Source organism: Colletotrichum spaethianum (genome assembly GCF_022836535.1).
Source record: "Colletotrichum spaethianum MAFF 239500 DNA, contig27, whole genome shotgun sequence".
NCBI lineage: Eukaryota > Fungi > Ascomycota > Sordariomycetes > Glomerellales > Glomerellaceae > Colletotrichum > Colletotrichum spaethianum.
Genome location: NW_026054797.1, coordinates 557,005 through 573,911, shown reverse-complemented (window position 1 = coordinate 573,911; position 16,907 = coordinate 557,005). Strand labels below are relative to the sequence as shown.

The 16,907-nt window shown below is 54.8% G+C and overlaps 4 protein-coding genes across 4 annotated transcripts; 3 read left to right on the top strand and 1 right to left on the bottom strand.

The window, feature by feature from the left end:
* Positions 1–715: 715 nt before the first annotated feature.
* On the top strand, positions 716–1,008 carry ColSpa_09303 (uncharacterized protein; the record flags this gene model as incomplete). Its single annotated transcript, XM_049275515.1, is given in 2 exon segments — positions 716–761; positions 773–1,008. 2 exon segments carry the CDS (start codon positions 716–718, stop codon positions 1,006–1,008), a joined length of 282 nt encoding a protein of 93 aa, XP_049131472.1.
* A 4,923-nt stretch (positions 1,009–5,931) lies between these two features.
* Positions 5,932–7,598, bottom strand: ColSpa_09302 (putative clathrin heavy chain; the record flags this gene model as incomplete). The annotated part of the gene is made up of 4 exons (XM_049275514.1): positions 5,932–6,069; positions 6,147–6,549; positions 6,618–6,968; positions 7,045–7,598. The coding sequence occupies 4 exons, from the start codon at positions 7,596–7,598 to the stop codon at positions 5,932–5,934; spliced, it is 1,446 nt and encodes a 481-aa protein (XP_049131471.1).
* Positions 7,599–10,351: 2,753 nt separating this feature from the next.
* ColSpa_09301 (uncharacterized protein) lies at positions 10,352–12,028 on the top strand (the record flags this gene model as incomplete). Its single annotated transcript, XM_049275513.1, has 2 exons — positions 10,352–10,821; positions 10,873–12,028. The coding sequence occupies 2 exons, from the start codon at positions 10,352–10,354 to the stop codon at positions 12,026–12,028; spliced, it is 1,626 nt and encodes a 541-aa protein (XP_049131470.1).
* A 1,260-nt stretch (positions 12,029–13,288) lies between these two features.
* ColSpa_09300 (putative pectate lyase F) lies at positions 13,289–14,696 on the top strand (the record flags this gene model as incomplete). Its single annotated transcript, XM_049275512.1, has 4 exons — positions 13,289–13,371; positions 13,481–13,998; positions 14,064–14,193; positions 14,255–14,696. 4 exons carry the CDS (start codon positions 13,289–13,291, stop codon positions 14,694–14,696), a joined length of 1,173 nt encoding a protein of 390 aa, XP_049131469.1.
* Positions 14,697–16,907: the final 2,211 nt, after the last annotated feature.

Genomic DNA, 16,907 nt, shown 5'->3' with positions numbered 1-16,907 from the left:
CTTTCGGGGGTCAAGATCAGGGGCAGAAAGGGAGCTGACCCGCATTGCCGTGTATGTTGGGGGCCGGACCGACCGACGATGGTCGATGAGCGATAAATTGGCGAAACTTTAAGTCTCGGAGCGGGCTGGCGTGCGTCGAGGGGTAGACATGGTGCGCCGATGGGGTCCGTTTCAGATGTCGACATGAGCTGTATCTGTACGCATAGTCGCAATGTTCGTCGATCCAGGGTTGGCTATGTCTTGGTGTTGGAGCGGAAAGGACCGACCAACATGAGATATCTCGGAGCTGAAGTTTGAAATGGGCTCATACCCGTAGGTCGGTAAGTAATTCGGCAAACCGAGAGATGAAAGGGACAGCAGTCGAGGACGGCGGAAGGGGCTTTCAGCAAAGTCTGAGATTTGCCGTGCCTGTCGGAGGGGTCTTGGGTTCCGATGCCGTTTGCACTCCCTGGTTGGCAACGTGAAGAGATGAGGACCAAAGCTTGGCCGAGGCTACCTCAGGCAGCAAGTTCGCAGTTGGAGTTCTCCCCATGCGAAGTGCCGCTACTTCCAACGGTCACGCTCTGTTGGAAGTTGGAAGTTGGACGTGGGGAGTTGAGAGTTGGAAAGTAGAGGGTCCCGTAACCCGCGTAGAGGAAGGATCGACCGAGCCGTTGTTACTCTGGTCCAGTGTTCCTACCTTACAGGAGCCGCAGATTCCCCGAGGGCAGCAAGAATGGACCTCTCGTGGCAGTCCAATTTGAAGAAAGGAACAAAGGCAGGTACGTTGCAGACAGCGCCTTGGCTCCCCTGAACAGCCTCGACGCTCTACAGGGCGCGTGCACATACTATGTATGCCTTGTCATTGGCATCGTGCCCGTCTCGCTCCCATACGGCTCGAACCCATCATTTTCTGTGCCGCACCAGGCCTGGACTACTATCGCTACGAACCATTTCGACTTGTCCGCACCGTCACAGTCTTGGATGGCGCATGGCCGTTGCCGGCGTCGATCTGGCACCGCCTGTTGACACCATGGAGCATTTTCTTACACCGCACTTCTAGCGACTCGGGCTACCATAACCTCCGAACCGGGCAGTTCACCGCCCGCAATCCACCATCTCGACACGATGCGATACGTCATAGCACCATTACTGCTAGGGTATGGCGCTAGAAGTCATGAAGTTGCAGCACGTCCGAGGCAAGTGGAAGATGCCTTGGACCATCGCAGGTACTCTTGGGCCGGCCGTCGCTGCACGGACGGACACAACAACTTTGGCAGACCAACGATGACAGTGCAAATTGAGTTGGTCTCCACCGACCCGGAGGAGCCTGCCACCATCCAGTCACTCGACAGGGTTCCAGCTCCGGCTCCGACTCGAGGTGACAGCTAAGGTGGCCAGCAGCGGAAGGGAAGGGAAGCGAAGGGGAGGGGGGACATGGGCCGGCGCTTAACCCAAAGACGATCTGAGGTATTTTTAGCATGGAAACCCGGCTTCATCCTGTTGGCTGGCTGCCACACCGACGATATGTGGACAGGGATGATCGGCGCACTAGCATGCTAGCCAGGCCAAAACCACTCCTCCAAGAGGAGAACAAGCCCGTCAACGGCCGCGGCGTCCCCATTTGTTCAAGTCTTGTTTGACCTAGACATCAAGCATGAAGGCGGAGACGAGCCGACTGACGTCTGCCGTGCAGGCCTACGAGACAGCATCGCATTTCAGCCATCGCCATGAGCCAAGCCCATCACCGATGAAAATTTTTGCATCTCAATAACGGCCGCCTAGAGACAATGGCATTGTGCGCCCGGGCCAGCAGCACCAGGGCCGATGTTCCCCCACCTCGCTAGAGGCAAGGGAAACTGAAGAACCATCCATTTCTTCAAACCCCCATCCTCCAACCTCTATCAGCGCATCCTTCATCTACGTAGTACAGAACCTACCGACCTACTATACAACATTTTGTTTGGAACCAATGCTACCCTCTACCAAGCCTCATGTGCTATTTTGCGCCAGAGATGAGCGAGCCAAGTCGGCAAAGCGGATCCAAACTGGTACCGTACCATTGCCGACCAGTCTCACTGCAGCCTGATCCAACCAGTTGGTCCTGCTGAGTGTCATCTGAACTACTACAGTGCTTCCCTACCCGCGAACCACGCCAAGACAGCCCTTCCCGGACCGGTCCCACCTTGCATCCGGTCGCACGAAAGACACACTGCACTCGCTGGTGGTGCCCATACTTCGTACCTGCTCTCAAGCGCCCACGCCATAGCCTGATCAACGGTGCATTGCATCTCTTCTGCTCATCCCACAGCGACGGTTGTCCCTTGTCATGGGACGAACAAGCCCCAGCCAGTACCCACGATTGCGGACTGCGTTCTCCGTAGTCGGGCTGCTCCCATATCTGCTCCAGTCGAGCAAAGCAATGTACTCTGTTTGCCGTTGCTTTCTTTTCTCTTCTTGGTTGACGTCAGCCAGCAGTCACCAGCCACCGAAACCGATCGCATTGTACCATTCTAGGCTATCGACTGCGCTCTGTGTTTTCACTGCCTCGCTGCAAGTCATCAGAGACAACTTCGCGTAACCGACGTCGGTTGTCGACTTTCCGGTATGTCCTTTGCCGCCTGAAGCGCTCGCGCAGACCAGCTGCCAAAGCTCTTCATCCACATTTTCCCCTCCTTCCTGGTGGGGGGTCTTGAAGGAGAGCGGGCACAGCGCGCGTGGCGCTAGACCACGTACTAACTCGATGCCACAAATAACATCCAGTATGGTCCGCAGTTGGGCTATAGTTCAAGGTCATTGCCGAGTCCGGGACGATGCGTTGATGACTTCATGTTAAAGCTTCTCAACTGCTTGTTGGGTCCAACTGAGCGGCCCGGAGCGTGGGATTCCTCGTGTTCCCGCGGGCTAAAGCAGGCCTGTCATGTTTAGCACATGGGATGGGACCAATCCCATTGATGTCTTTCCACCAATGGCGCACGGTGATGCATGCTAGACTGCCCTTACTCAGCCAACGAGTGGGCAACAGGTCCAACGCCTTGCCTTTTGACGACCTGTTGCGATCTGAGATCATAGACAGATCCTGAGATGCACTCCACCCGGAATTTGGGGGCAGTGCCTCGGTAGAAAGACCGTCGAGGATTCAGTTCGCCTCTGCGCGTGGGGTAACACGCGACGCGGCTCTGGATATCGACACTCCCGCCCACCCACAGGATTCCATGGCTCAGCCTTCCCGTCACGCACATCACATCACAGTCGTCAGACTCAGCCCCCTATTGCCCACCACGGGCGGCTAGAGTCTCCAGCCCCAGGCAGGTCCCGTCTCTCGACTAATACCCAAGAAGCCGTTCATGTAACTCGAAGTTAAAGTTGAGCCTGATCTAGCGACGCGCCTGGCGCCAAAATTAGCGCAGCCGACGCTCCATCTCGAAGAGACACCGTTGCACTTGCTGGAAGCGCAGCCCTTCAGGTTCTGGGATGCTTCATCCTTGTCCTATGCGAACATCAGCGTTATACCTCGTGTTCGAGCTTCGGCTGAGCGTGTACCTGCTTGACGGCGTCGAACCCCACCATACCGCTGGCGCTCAAGCCGTCAACGACCCAAATAATTTGAGCGATCATACCAACTGGTTCGCTGTCCGTGGATCTCGGTCGCAGACATGCAGGGACCATGCTCAAGTCGGGCTGAAGCGAATGTCGGCCGTGTACCAAGCGGCCAGGCCATCATGTCACACGCGGTGCACAAGAGCCTTGTGACTGTCTCTATCCCAGCCGTGCTGCAACCTCAAAACAGACCCCAACGGAGAGTTGGACGGTAGTGACAGCATCGAATCTCGTGTTCCAAAATAATAACGGAGGATGAGGGCCTTGAGCATGCACGAGTGCATTGCCTCATTCGTTCGCGGCCGTAAGGTTTTGGATCGTCTCTTCATCACTCGAACTAGTTGGTAGAGCTGGTCACAAACGGAAAGGGCCTGAAATGATATCGTCATGACTGAGCATGGCAGAGAGAGCCACCAGTGTTGCCGTACCCCTCCATCGTGAATGGGCCCAGATATTGGGCACCGTTGGAACGAAACAGCTTCCAACAGCTCCTCGCCAAGCCTTGGCTTTTTAGATAGGAGCTAGCTTGCGACCGCAGACATCCCCCCCTGCCCCGATAGATTCCCCAGCGCCCCCGAGGCTGACGGTGATTTCCTAGAATCTCTCGATCTTCACCAACATGCGTGCGTTGAAGCAGTCGTGCGACCCTAGGCCTTTTCAACTGGACGCCACATTGCGGGGCCTGAAGCTTGATCTGGGCTCGACCTACAACCCGTGCCGTACCGGCAGGCGGAACCGGTGCGCCGTCTCTCCAGTTTCCGCCTCGCTACTGCCTCCCCAACAGGGTTTGTTGCAGACTTGGATGGACACTGCCACCAACCACAGCCGTCCGGCTACATCTTCGTGTCAATCGACCCCCACGGCTCGTTGGCGCAGGTTTCCAGCCTCACGATGCGCCGAGCGGCCTGGACAGGCCCGCCCACCAACGAAAGAAGCTGCGAACTCCAACCTGAAACGGTTCTGGACCCCGCGAGAACTAGGGAACCACCAGAGGCAGGAAACGAACTGAACCAGATGGGACTTTGGTCACGTCGATGAAACTCTGCACCAACGAGACGAGATATCATCGAGCTTCATGTCACACACACGCCCCCTCCCCCACAGACGCAGGTCCAGCCCTGGCAGTAGGCCGCTCGAAGCAGACATTCAGATAGCTCCAACAGTTGTTGGATCGTGGTACGACGTGACGACATGACGGCGTGCTCACGGCGAATGTCCGAGTCCGAAGGAATCCAGACAAGCTTGGGGCGGCAGAAAGGGGGGGGGGGGGATATGGCGGCACAGGGCAGTTATTGGTCGTCGCTCTCGGCTCATGTGCTCGCACATGCGGGGAGAAGGACGCGGGAGGATGCTAAGGAAGCGGGATGGAGAGCCCAACGGCTTTGAACCGGGTCTACCCTTGCCTCTGCGCTCGTCTGGTTTGAGACGAAATGAGGTGAAAGTGTTCTTTTTCCCCTTGCGAGTGCAAATCCGAGTGCGAGTGAGGCCAGTTGGGAGTACAGCAGTGACGGAGTTTGGTCGACCACCGCCAGCTGCAATTGATAGTCACCTTGGGGGCTACAACCGAGATGACGAGCCTCGGTATCGAGTCGTCAGGACAATCAATCTCTCTAATCGCCGCCCACCTCATCTTTGGACCTGCCATGACGGGCATCCTCGACTCAGATGTCCAACTGACGTGATCGCCCCCGAACCCTCCAACTTGTCTTTCGAGGGCTTCCCAACACCGCTTTGCAAGCCTCTCGCCAGTGTATCAAATGAGATTGAACGCGTACAGTGGTACACACCACTACAGAGCTCGATGATTGCTGCGACCTTGCAGACAATACTCGCCGACGCCGGCGATATCTTGCAAAACTTTTAACACGGGCGAGAGAAGTACACTGACTCGCTCTCACGGAAGCCCACATCGCGAGTACACGACCGCTCTGGTTCTTTGACAATTTGAATTTTTTCGGTAGATAACCTATGTAGTAGTAGCGGATCTCTATTCTGTAAAGGGGTTCCCTCTCGTGTGGACAAATTCCCCCCCGGCAATGAAAAACGACACTCGAAACGCCGCCGTCTCTCTTCTCTCCCTCTCGCTCTCATCAGCGAGAGGCGTAGCAATAATAAATACAATAGCAGCCCAAGACGGATTTCCACCATGATGTTTCGCTTGTGTGGCCGTTCGTTCTTGGTCTTCCTTTTCCCTTCAACTCTCCCACCCGTAGACCGAAAAGGGCCCGTTTGCCGTGCAACAACAATTAGGTAAGAGGTGCAGAAAGGACATTGTCACGTTGACTTGACGCTGGGTATAGTGCGCCATCGGTGGCACTGGCGGCGAAGGGTACATCGCGTTTGGGGCACGGATTATGAGGCGCTCGCCGTGGCGGCAGTGGACTGTTGCGGGACGACACGGCCGCGGGGGCTCTTGCCGTCGCTCTCGGAGTCGTCGTCACTGTTGCGACGGCTTGGGCTGTCCTGGTCGCTTCGCTTGCTCTTGGTCATCTGCGGAATAGCACGTTAGCAAATCTCTTCCCGATAGGTCACGCATAGATCGACAGAGTGCGGTTGTGGTTACTCACCCATGAACGGACACCACCGACAAGACCCAGGGCGTAACCAGTGATGAAGTCGTTTGACTGGGTGGCGGCGGGCGTGCCGCCGGGGGTGGTGGGGATCTCGACGCTGAGACGAGACTTGCTCGCGTTGGCGTTCGCAGCGGCGAGGAGGTCGCCGTTCTGGATGTACGTGGTGCGGGCGGCCGGGGCCGGGGACTGCGGGCGCGAGGCGGGCCAGAACTGACGCAGCTCGCGGGAGAGCTCCTGACCGGTGGTGGACCAGTTCGTGCGAATGTTATCGCGCAGCTCCTGGACGTGGCGTTTGAGGTCGAGCTCGTTCTTCTTGATCCAGCTGACGTTCAGCTCCTGGCGCGAGGTGCCACGCTTGAACTGCCGGGCGATGTACTTTTCGTAGTCGCGTACGATCCTAGACACTGCATGTCAGCGATTGAGGCTCTGGAAACAGGACAAGATGATATCTAAGAGCAAACATACTTGGTAATGATGCCCGTCGTGCTAACGCCCTCGGTGCGCTGGGTGACGAGGAACTTGCCAGCCTCCTTGATGGGGCGGTAGATGTCGTCGCCCTCGTCGGCGCCATAGGGCAGGTCATCGTGGGCGACGTAGTCAATCTTGTGCTGGTCGAGGAACTCAGGGGTGACGATCCACGGGCAGTTCTCAATGACCTCGTCCACCCACTTGCAGTGGCGGACCGTCTCGGCCCGCTCGGCGCCCGAGAGGACCGTCAGACCCTTGCGCTTGTGCGTCTCGGCATCGCCAGTGACACCGACAATAAGGTAGACGTCGGGGAAGGCCTTCTTTGCCTGCTCGAGCTGGCGCATGTGACTTTAAAAGACAGAGGTTAGCTTGTGCGTTGGACTTATGCGGGAAACGGAGAGCGTAGAAAGATCTTTCAACGTACCCAAGATGGAAGAGATCGAAGACTCCGTCGGCGTATACCCTGACGGGCCGGCCAGCAGGAGGGTCGTTAGTCCTGAAGCCGACAGGGTGCGTGAGCTTGCCCGTGGGCGGGGGCGGCATGGCCTCGTCTCTATCCTCGCCCTCCTTTATCGAGACCTGCTTGCGGCTGTTCTTGCGGCCAACGCGCTCGGCGATGTCGACGCTCGCCTCAGTGGTGTCGCTGGGTTCACCAGGGTCGAGAGAATGGTCTTGCGCCGCCGACGCTGCCGCAGCACCAGTAGCGGTCTGCGTGTTGTTATTCGTCTCGTAGGAACGGTCCGAGTTGGCACGCTGCCGCTTAGGCGCATGGCTGGCAGAGGTGGAGTCGGACTTGCGGTGACCGGCGAGGCGGCCGGATTCCGGGGCGGTGCTGTCGCCCTCCTCACCCGAGGCATCGCGCGAGGAGGCTTGGAGGCCGGCGTCGGCAGTGTCGGCGTCTGGCATGCTTGTAGGGTTCGTTGTCGCGGTCGTGCGTTTCCGCTTGCCTGCTGCTGAGGAGCCTGAGGGGGAAGACATTGTGGTCTTTATTTGTGTGGTGGGATTGGGAGGTAGGTGGTAGTTGTATGGTAGTGGATGTGGCTGTCGTTTGAACAAGTGCCTCGCTCCCGCGTGGAGTCACTATTTGCGACTTAGGTAAGGAATGAGTTATGGGTCGAGTTGGAGGCGTTCCCAGGAGATCGGCAGACTATGTCGTAGGCAGGTAGGGTAGTTGAAAGTTGGCCTGCAGGACGTGTATGGTTCGGTTCGGGACCTAGGTCGTTTTTGCAGGTGTGTGGGTGTTGCGAGTGTTGTGCCTTGGTTCAGGACGTTAGAAGGGTGGGTGGAGGTAATGATGATGATGTATGTCGTTGGCGTACAGACGGACAGAGACACGCAAAGACGGAGAGACAAGACAGGGTAGGGGGGGAATAGGGTTGGACTTGTGTCTGGTGTCAAATGCCAGCGAAGCAAATAGCTGCAGGACCAACGCAGGCGGTGTTGTGTAGGCAATTGGGGGGGCGGGAGAGGATAGAAGCATACACTTACGCGGTTACGGGAAGGCCAGCCCAGTAGGAAGTGAGGGAGTGCTCGGGTGATGGAGAGACTGCGAGCTCGATCGGAGACGAGAAGGCCAGTTGCGCATATGATACGGAACCAGACCTGCAGCTAGTGGTGGTGGGGGGAGACTCTACTCCGGTCGGCGGGACGCGGACCACGAGGATTGAAACTTTAAGGTTGGTTTTGGTAGATGATGAGTGGTGGACTCGTGCTTCGAACCAAAGAAGTTGCACTTGTGACAGTCGAGTAAGGTGGTCAAAGACTCGTCAAGCGCGCGTAAAAACGGAGGCCGATGTTGGAAAAAGAAGCTGAATTGCCTTGTGATTCTTGGACAAGAGCTGTTTTCCCAGGATGGCGCTCCTTCCCAATTTACTTCAGTAGGTACTGGCGCGTGTCACGAGTGTGAAAATGCCACGATGTTCATCGAGATTTGCCCATACACTAAACACGGTTTCCATTTCTATGCAAACATGCCACGGTATCGGTGGCAGCAGCACCATGTCTCTCCTATTTCCAACGTCCAGAGACAAAAAAGAAATCTGGGCCCGCGTTTGTCCCCCTGTCCCGAGTCCATTGTTCGGGCTCGGGCCAGGGGGAGCATGAAGACCCCGAAGATGAAGGGAAATTTGCGGCTTGTGCTCGAGTTGCTGTCCCAAGCTTGTGCTCGTGCGCATGCTCAAAGCAAGGAGAGCAGGGAGAACAAGGAATTCTGGCGTAATTGGCAGCGTTGTGCAAGGAAGTGGCGTCATCCTGCTGTGGCTTGAGCGGTACGCAATGCACGCACAATTACGTCGAGAGGTCATCGAGGTCGGCTGTGGCTTGGCTTAGCGTCCGACCAATGGTTCAGCCGGGTGAAAGCACAAAAACCCTTGCGGGTCATTTCTGCCCGGCAGGGATGACGAGATTTCTGTTGGGGAGGAAGTGGATTTTTTTGTGTGGAGGAAGGAAGGAGAGAGGGAGCTCTTGGAAAACGGTACGTACCTTGGAGAAAGCCAGTGACAGTTCTGCCAGCTGGGAAGAGTCTGGTCGGCCGGCTGAACCCCGGCTCGATCATACTTGGCTTCGGAGATAACAGCGTGACATATCAGGTGATGAAGATCGACTTTTCCTGGGCATCGGTGCAAACCTTTGGCATGCGACACCCAGCCGACAGTCCCAGTGTCTGCCTGCCAGCTGGACGTGACAGTAATATTCTCCTGCATCGAAACTCATCGAAGATGCGGCTTTTTTGGTGATTCTATGTTTGGTTCCTTTCTCAGCTTCGGAAACTGATCACAATGCGAGCTCCATCGAATCAAAATTTGGCCGATTAATGCATTTCTATTTTCGACCCACCTTTGGATTTTGTCTCCGCCAGGATGCAACGGATGCATGAATCGAATGGCTACGGCTATACTTGAAGTTGAGTAACTTCAAGCGGCTGTGTCTGTCTCGGAGGAAGTCTTCCAGCTTGGTCGGTGAAAGTCGGTCGAGTCGGAACCGGGAGTCCGGATGCGGAGTATTGGGGCTAGGCCGGGTGACACGGTTATCGGACGCAGTGGATCCCCGATCACACATCGGCACAGGTCCTGGACTGGAGTCCGGAGCCGGGCGACTTGCCGGAGTAAGACTCAGGCAGACAACCAGAAGCCCGCCTATTTCAGAGGGACAAGCCAATTGAAATGATGCTCTAAGCTATGTCCGTTTTTCGTTCCGACAATCTAGACTACTCATCACATCAAACCATACTGCTAGGATGTGATCGGGTTGATGTTACTATGCCGACTTGAAATCAACAATCAGAGACGATGCCATCATATTGCGCGAAACTGCCACCACAGGGTGCGTCTCTCGTTATACAATTTTTGTAAGGGTTTCTTCAGAAGCGGTAGTTGTTTGGAACGATTCAGACCCAAGCGACATTGCCTCATTCATCCCCATACATCTGCCCATCAAGGTCCTCAACCTATGTCAGTGCTATTGGAAACATCCAAGACAGGGGTCGTCACGACAATCTTGTTTTCTCATTGGCTTTAACAACAATGAACGTCTGGCCATCAAGGTAGGTTCCAGCTGACGACAGACTTCCTCGTGACTAGTTGGTTGAGGCAGGTCTGGAGTAAGGGGTGACACAATGAGCATCAAAACTCCTCTGCCTCCCGTGCGGGAGGCGACCCGCGTCGTTTACACTTCTTGCTATTCATTACCCCGCGAGAAGTGCTCATCAGTATTCGGCTTTGGAGTAGTTTGCCATGACTGAACAGTTCATCCACGACGTTATCATCATCGGTGCTGGCCCCTGTGGCCTGGCCGTGGCCTCTCGGCTGTGCGAGCACTCGCCCTCAGCTCTCTTCACAGACGAGGAACATCAACGATACCACTGGATCCGCAAGTACGGCCGCCGGATGCCCTTGAAGAATAGAAAGAATGGTAGCGTTATCGAGAAGAGAACACCGAGTCAGGCACAACGTTTCTCGACGCTGGTGTTGGACGCAACAGGAGATGAGTGGTTGAACCGCTGGAACCGTCTCTTCAAGACGTTCGATATCACTCATCTTCGCAGTCCAATGTTCTTCCACGTCGATCCGAGTGATCGCGACGCCTTACTCGCTAGAGCCCATGAGCAGAACCAGGAGCATGAGCTACAAGAGCTGAGGGCCTGTGTTGGCAAGGAGATCAGCAAGCACCTGCGCAAGGCGAGACTCAAGTCGCGGAACCCAAAGTAGGTCATGCCCTCTCAGACTATCGACCGCTCTAATCTAACCTGTTATAGACAGCATGCCGTTGTGGAAGTGGATGAGCGAGACCGGAAAGACTACTTTACACCACCAACAACACTCTTTGCCAACCACTGCGAATGCATAGTCGACCGATACGGCCTTCGGGAAGGTCTCATTCAAAACGAGAAAGTCGAAGACATCCAGTACCGCATCGTTAAAGAAGTCTCACCAGACACAAAACTCTTCGAAGTCCACTCAAATAAGACCACTCATTACGCAAAAGCCGTCGTACTCGCTGTAGGTCCAGCGAACGCACCCACGATTCCTCCCGTACTTGGCCTCAACAGCGAGCTCGGCTCAACCCCTCCACAGGTCTGCCACAGTATGCAGATCCAAAAGTTTCCAGACCCGGTCGTCCAGGCTAAGATCGCCGCGCACAAGACGACAAATGTGCTTGTCATAGGCGGCGGCCTCACATCAGCACAGCTCTCAGATCTCGCTATCCGCCGCGGCGTGACCAAAGTCTGGCACCTCATGCGTGGGCCCTGCAAGGTGAAGCCCTTCGACATTGACCTCGCGTGGATGGGCAAGTTCCGCAACGTCGAGCAGGCCTACTTTTGGTCGGCCGACTCAGACGAGGAGCGACTGAAGCAGATTCAGAGCGCCCGTGGCGGCGGTAGCATCACGCCGCCGTACCAGAAGCGGTTGAAGCAGCATATTGCGCGCGGGACGCTGGAGCTGCGGACGAACACGAGGCTTGCTGAAGCGCACTACGATGGAGAGAAGAGGGTTTGGGATGTTAAGACGGAGCCGGCCGAAGATGGAATGCCGGGAATGGATTATATCTACTTCGCGACGGGAGTGCAGACGGATTATGCAAAGCTGCCATACCTGCAGACGATGTTGAGAGACCATCCTATCCACGGGCACGGGGGTATACCTTGTATCAACGATGACCTGATGTGGTCGCAGGACGTACCGTTGTTTGTTACAGGTCGGATGGCGGCTCTTAGATTAGGTCCTGGTGCGGCCAATCTCGCGGGAGCGAGAGCGGGTGCCGAGAGGATTGCGTGGGCTATCGAGGATCTGCTACCGGACAGGACCGGCGACTCCTTGGAGGATTCTCAGATGAATGAGGAGATGAAGTTCGTCACGGGTAGAGGAAACCGATTTGATAGCTTAGCAACAGCCGGGGGCGAAGACTGCTAGGTCTCTCGATAAAGAAGAAAACGAATTATTTTCATGAGTGTCCGTCGTTTTTGCTTATTCAACGACGGTCTATAGTCAGGCTCCTCGAATCTCAGGTAGCTTTCATCTGGCGAAAGATGCCTCGAGCAATATTGAACTGCTTCTCTTATCATGATGAGACCGATCTCCCCCCGCGCGATTTATTCCCCCACGCGTCTCCAGAGTGGGGCACACCGTCCGGCGCGTGTGAAATGAAGGACGGGGACATGCGCCGAGTTGGATGCCTCCCCCGGACCGGGATTCCGCTACACCTCGCCGCACTATTCGTCGGATGCCAAAGCCAAGCGACATTACGTCCAAAGAATGACCCTATGCTCCCTCGGGACATGTTATAACAAGGTCCCTGGAAGTCCTGGAGTACATACTCGGTTGACAAACCGAAAGTCACTGAAACTTTCCACGGAAATGCTCGAGGTGTAACACGCGCTTCCTTGAGATCCCCTTTCACATCAACCACGGATTTCTCTTGGGTGAGATCCTTCTCCACCGCCCGTCGCCAACCGCCGCCTTGGCGCATGACGTGAAACGGAGCGCCTTTCCTCTTCTCGACAAGAAAGCAGATGACAGTAGGAAATTGAGCCGCCATCGCCTCCGCACCGCCCGCAAATAAGCTAAATGTCACCTTCCTTTTCCTCGGATTCCTTGGGTGGCGAGTATTTCCTTGGACGCAATTTGGCGCCTTGCGAGGCTCGGCAGCAACCGGATCGCCCAATGTTTCTTGCTGACACAAGGAGGCACGCTATCACTTGCCCTGTTCATTGGCTCCCCAGGTTTTCCAACCCCTTACTGTTGGCTTGTGATTCATTGAGTCGGAAGACTACTTCGTTTGTAATAAGTCTACCCAAGAAAACCCACCTGGGCCTTCTAGGGAGGCGCGTGTGTGTGGGTTTCCATGCAGGTACCCGCAGGATGTCACAAGAAAAAACAACTCGCCCAACGCAAGAGATTTCCTCGCGGTTGCCCAGGAGCTTCCTCAGGTGAGGCTCCAGTTCTGGTAATCCACCATAGCAATCCTGCTGTCTTGGCAGGACTATAGTGCTTGGCTGTTGTCCGTGTTAGCAAAGTGAGTAAGATATGATGTTGGAATAAAAGGGTGTCTCGATCAACTTCCTCAGGATGGTTAAGTGATGCTTTCTCAACTGTCCTTCATTTCTGTAAACTCTTTTCTTGGGAAACAGTACCATTCGTTCATTCTATTTTCACTGTTTGATATATAACACCATGAAGGCCTCCGTGCTTCTCTCCCTGTCGGCGCTGAGCGCCGTCGCTGTCTCCCAAGCGACTCTTTACGGCCAGTGTGGCGGGTACGTGTTCCATCCTACATAGTTTGCTTCAACTACATTGGGCCGTCCAAAATTGAACCTCCTTGTATCGAAGAAGACCATACAGCTGATTCAACGTCTTCAAACTTAGGCAAGGCTGGTCCGGTCCCACCACCTGCGTCTCAGGCGCCCGTTGCGTCTCCTACAACGACTGGTACAGCCAGTGCATCGCTGCTGCCGACGACGATGGCGCCGAGGAGGAGGCCCCTGTAGATGAAAGCAGCGATGACAACGGAGAGAACTGTGATATCGAACCAGAGCCGTCGACACCCCAAATCTCCGCCATCGGAACCACTCCAGCCCCCACGACCATCGCCGAGGTCCCTGCTCCGTCTGCCACTTCAGAGGCTCAGGCCGAGCCCGTCACTTCTGAGGCTGCTACCATCACCCCTACGTCCTCTATCGAGGAGCCCCCTGCTACGTCCGAGGTCTCCGAGTCTGCGCCAACTACCACCCTCGTCACAGCCACACAAGGCACTACAACCGTCATTGCTGCTCCCTCCGGTGTGACCAAGACTCTGCCCCATTCTTCTGGTGCTGTTGCTACGGATGAGGCTATTCCCGTCTCTGGCGAGTTTGACGGTGGCATGAAGCTGTACGATCGATCCCGTAAGTATTTTGAAGTCCCAAAGCTACATCTGATGTGAAGCATAGGTGTTGATACTTCTCAATAGCCAAGGTTTGCCAGGACCAGACCGAGACCGGTGAAAAGGACGCCATGTTCATTCTCGAGGACGGCGCCACCCTTTCCAACGTTATCATCGGCCCCGGCCAGGCCGAGGGCGTCCACTGCAAGGGCACCTGGTAAGTCTCCAACTCTCAACCTCGACTTTTTCTCGCAGTTCACTAACTACTCGACTTACAGCACCCTAATCAACGTCTGGCACTCCGAAGTCTGCGAGGACGCCATTACCCTGAAGCAAGAATCCGGCACCTCGACTATTATTGGCGGCGGAGCCTTTAAGGCCTCCGACAAAGTCGTCCAGTTCAACGGCCGCGGCACCGTTACGATCCGTGACTTCTACGTCGAAGACTACGGCAAGCTCGTTCGCAACTGCGGCAACTGCAAGAACAACGGCGGCTCCCGCAACGTCGTGATTGAAAACATCGTCGCCGTCGATGGCGGCGTGCTGTGCGGTATCAACACAAACTACGGCGATACGTGCACCGTCAAGGACTCGTGCCAGAACAGCGGCAAAAGCTGCGATCGCTACGAGGGCAACGACACGGGCGACGAGCCGAGCAAATTGGGCTCCGGTCCCGACGGGGAATTTTGCACCGTTTCGGGCCTGGCTGAGACTTGCTAAGTTGAGTTGGTCAAAAGAGTTTAGGGTGTTTGAGGAAGGAAGGTGAGCTTCTAGTTCAAAACGGCTGCAGAGACGGGAAGATGATGGTTTTTCATGTACTTATACTTTCAGTGCATATATATTTTCTACGAATCTTTGAACACTTCGCCCAGAGGATTGTTAGTCTCCGATCTGATTACCAAAAAAATTTCTGACCAGCTCATCCGTGGATGCGTCAAGGCTATATGTAATTCGTGATATCTTTCCATGTCATGCGAAGTGGGCGCAAAATTTCAGGTGTCTTGTTGCATGGGAAAGTATGCCTTCGTGAATTGAATTCTCAGCATTCCTGTATTTCATAAGTCACTTCAAGCTAAGCCGTTCTTCCGAATCGAGATGACACCGAATCTCTTGATATGACGAAGGCATCGGGGCCGAAGGGTAACCTGCTATGCATTTCTTATTTCTCGTGTTTCAGCTCCAGTCCCTTCTCTCTCGCCAGAGACAAGGCCGATATCTTTAAGGCCGCCTCAGAGTATATTGCCTTAGAAACTCTCACCTCCATATGCGCCTATCATATAACATGTCTGGTGCATTTCCTGGTTGACAAGCTATGATGTGCAAAAATCACCTGACGATGGCTATTCTGTTAGCTGCAGTTTTGCATAAACATCAATCAACCGACGAACTCAGATGCTATGGCGAATGAAAGCCAACTACTGACACTTCGACGTCTATTTAAAGCTTAGTTGGACTTCAACCAACTCGATATAATGACGCAATACGAACCCGCCTACACACCTGTGTTTATCCATTCATGTGGGTGTCTTCATTTATTGAGAGCTGTATGTGCTGGGGGTAGGCCTGAAACATAAACGTATACACTGCAGACATCATCAGAACTGTTTCCCAATCAAACCAATGTCATGGAGAGTAGTTCATCTACAGAATTACCATATTCAGTAATGCCGGGCCAGAAGTAGTGTCAGCCAGCTTGCGGACCTCTGGTTGCATCGCGAGCCTGGACTACAGAACGAGTTCGAGGGTCATCACAATTGACATCTACAGAATCCTTACCAGTCTTTATGTCTTGGAGCAACAGACTACCAACTGAAGTTTGTAGCGGCGTGTGTATAGCAAACTAGACTTGCAATTTCTCATGCAGTTTGAGCCCATGACATTGTCACCAAAGCCTACCATTTTGCCAGGGTCCTCACTCTTAGAATCCGCCCCGTGTCCATAAGTTTCGCCCGAGCTTTCCCACTTCATGTCGTCTCTAATCGCCATGCTTAGTAAGATTCTGACTTCCTTCTACCATCTAGACCAAGCGTTGGCCAAGGGCAGTGGATCAGGTACCCGTACGGCTGCGATAGTAGTCCACAACTCAGTTGAACAACGTTGATGACGCCGACTTTGGCGAGAACCAGCAAGTCTGACTGCTCCAGTGGTGTGGATAAAGAAACACTCATAATAGACTCAGCAAGTGTTTGGACGGAGCAAGAACTCTGGCGTATCTGACATCCAAAGACATAATGAACTCAAAAAGATCCGGACTAATCGGAAACAACACAAGACACAGGAAATTTACTTCCTCGTGTTCACAATTAGACATATGCCATGAGATTTACATCTTCAAGGTACGAGACAAAGCACTCGCCATAGCCTAACTCCATGTGTCCAGAACAGAGTGCTGCGATTGCTCACTTTCATCCCCAACCGAAAATAGCGACGGCATCGGTTCATCCGGAACTGTCGAGACAGTTCCTTGAGTCTCATCTCTGAGGCAGACCCCATCTCTGGCCGGCCTGCGCGGCCCCCGCACGCGCCCTTCCGCCCGGGAAAACTCACACAAGCTGCCGGCTGAACGACATCCCAGGCCATCCCTGCCCCTTCGGCCGCCCTCATCGGATGCCCTGAGTCGGTCCCTCGGTCCTTCTTCAATTTTGCCGCTGCTGCCACCGTTGCCACTGTGCCCCCTCAACTTGTACCTGTATGTACATCTCCCCCAAAAAGTTCCGATAATGCCAAATACATGGGCTCCCGGCATCATTAATTCAGGGATCGTGATGGGTTGGCAAACCCTGCCGCCATGTGAAAGAGGGGTGGTCACTAGGGTCGGTTGATGTGGAGGTGGAGCCCCAGAGAAGGACGGAAGCGGAGACAGATGGAAGAAGCGGTATAGTCATGCCATACGTGCAGAAGAATCCGGGGGGCCGGGATGGTCGCTCATTT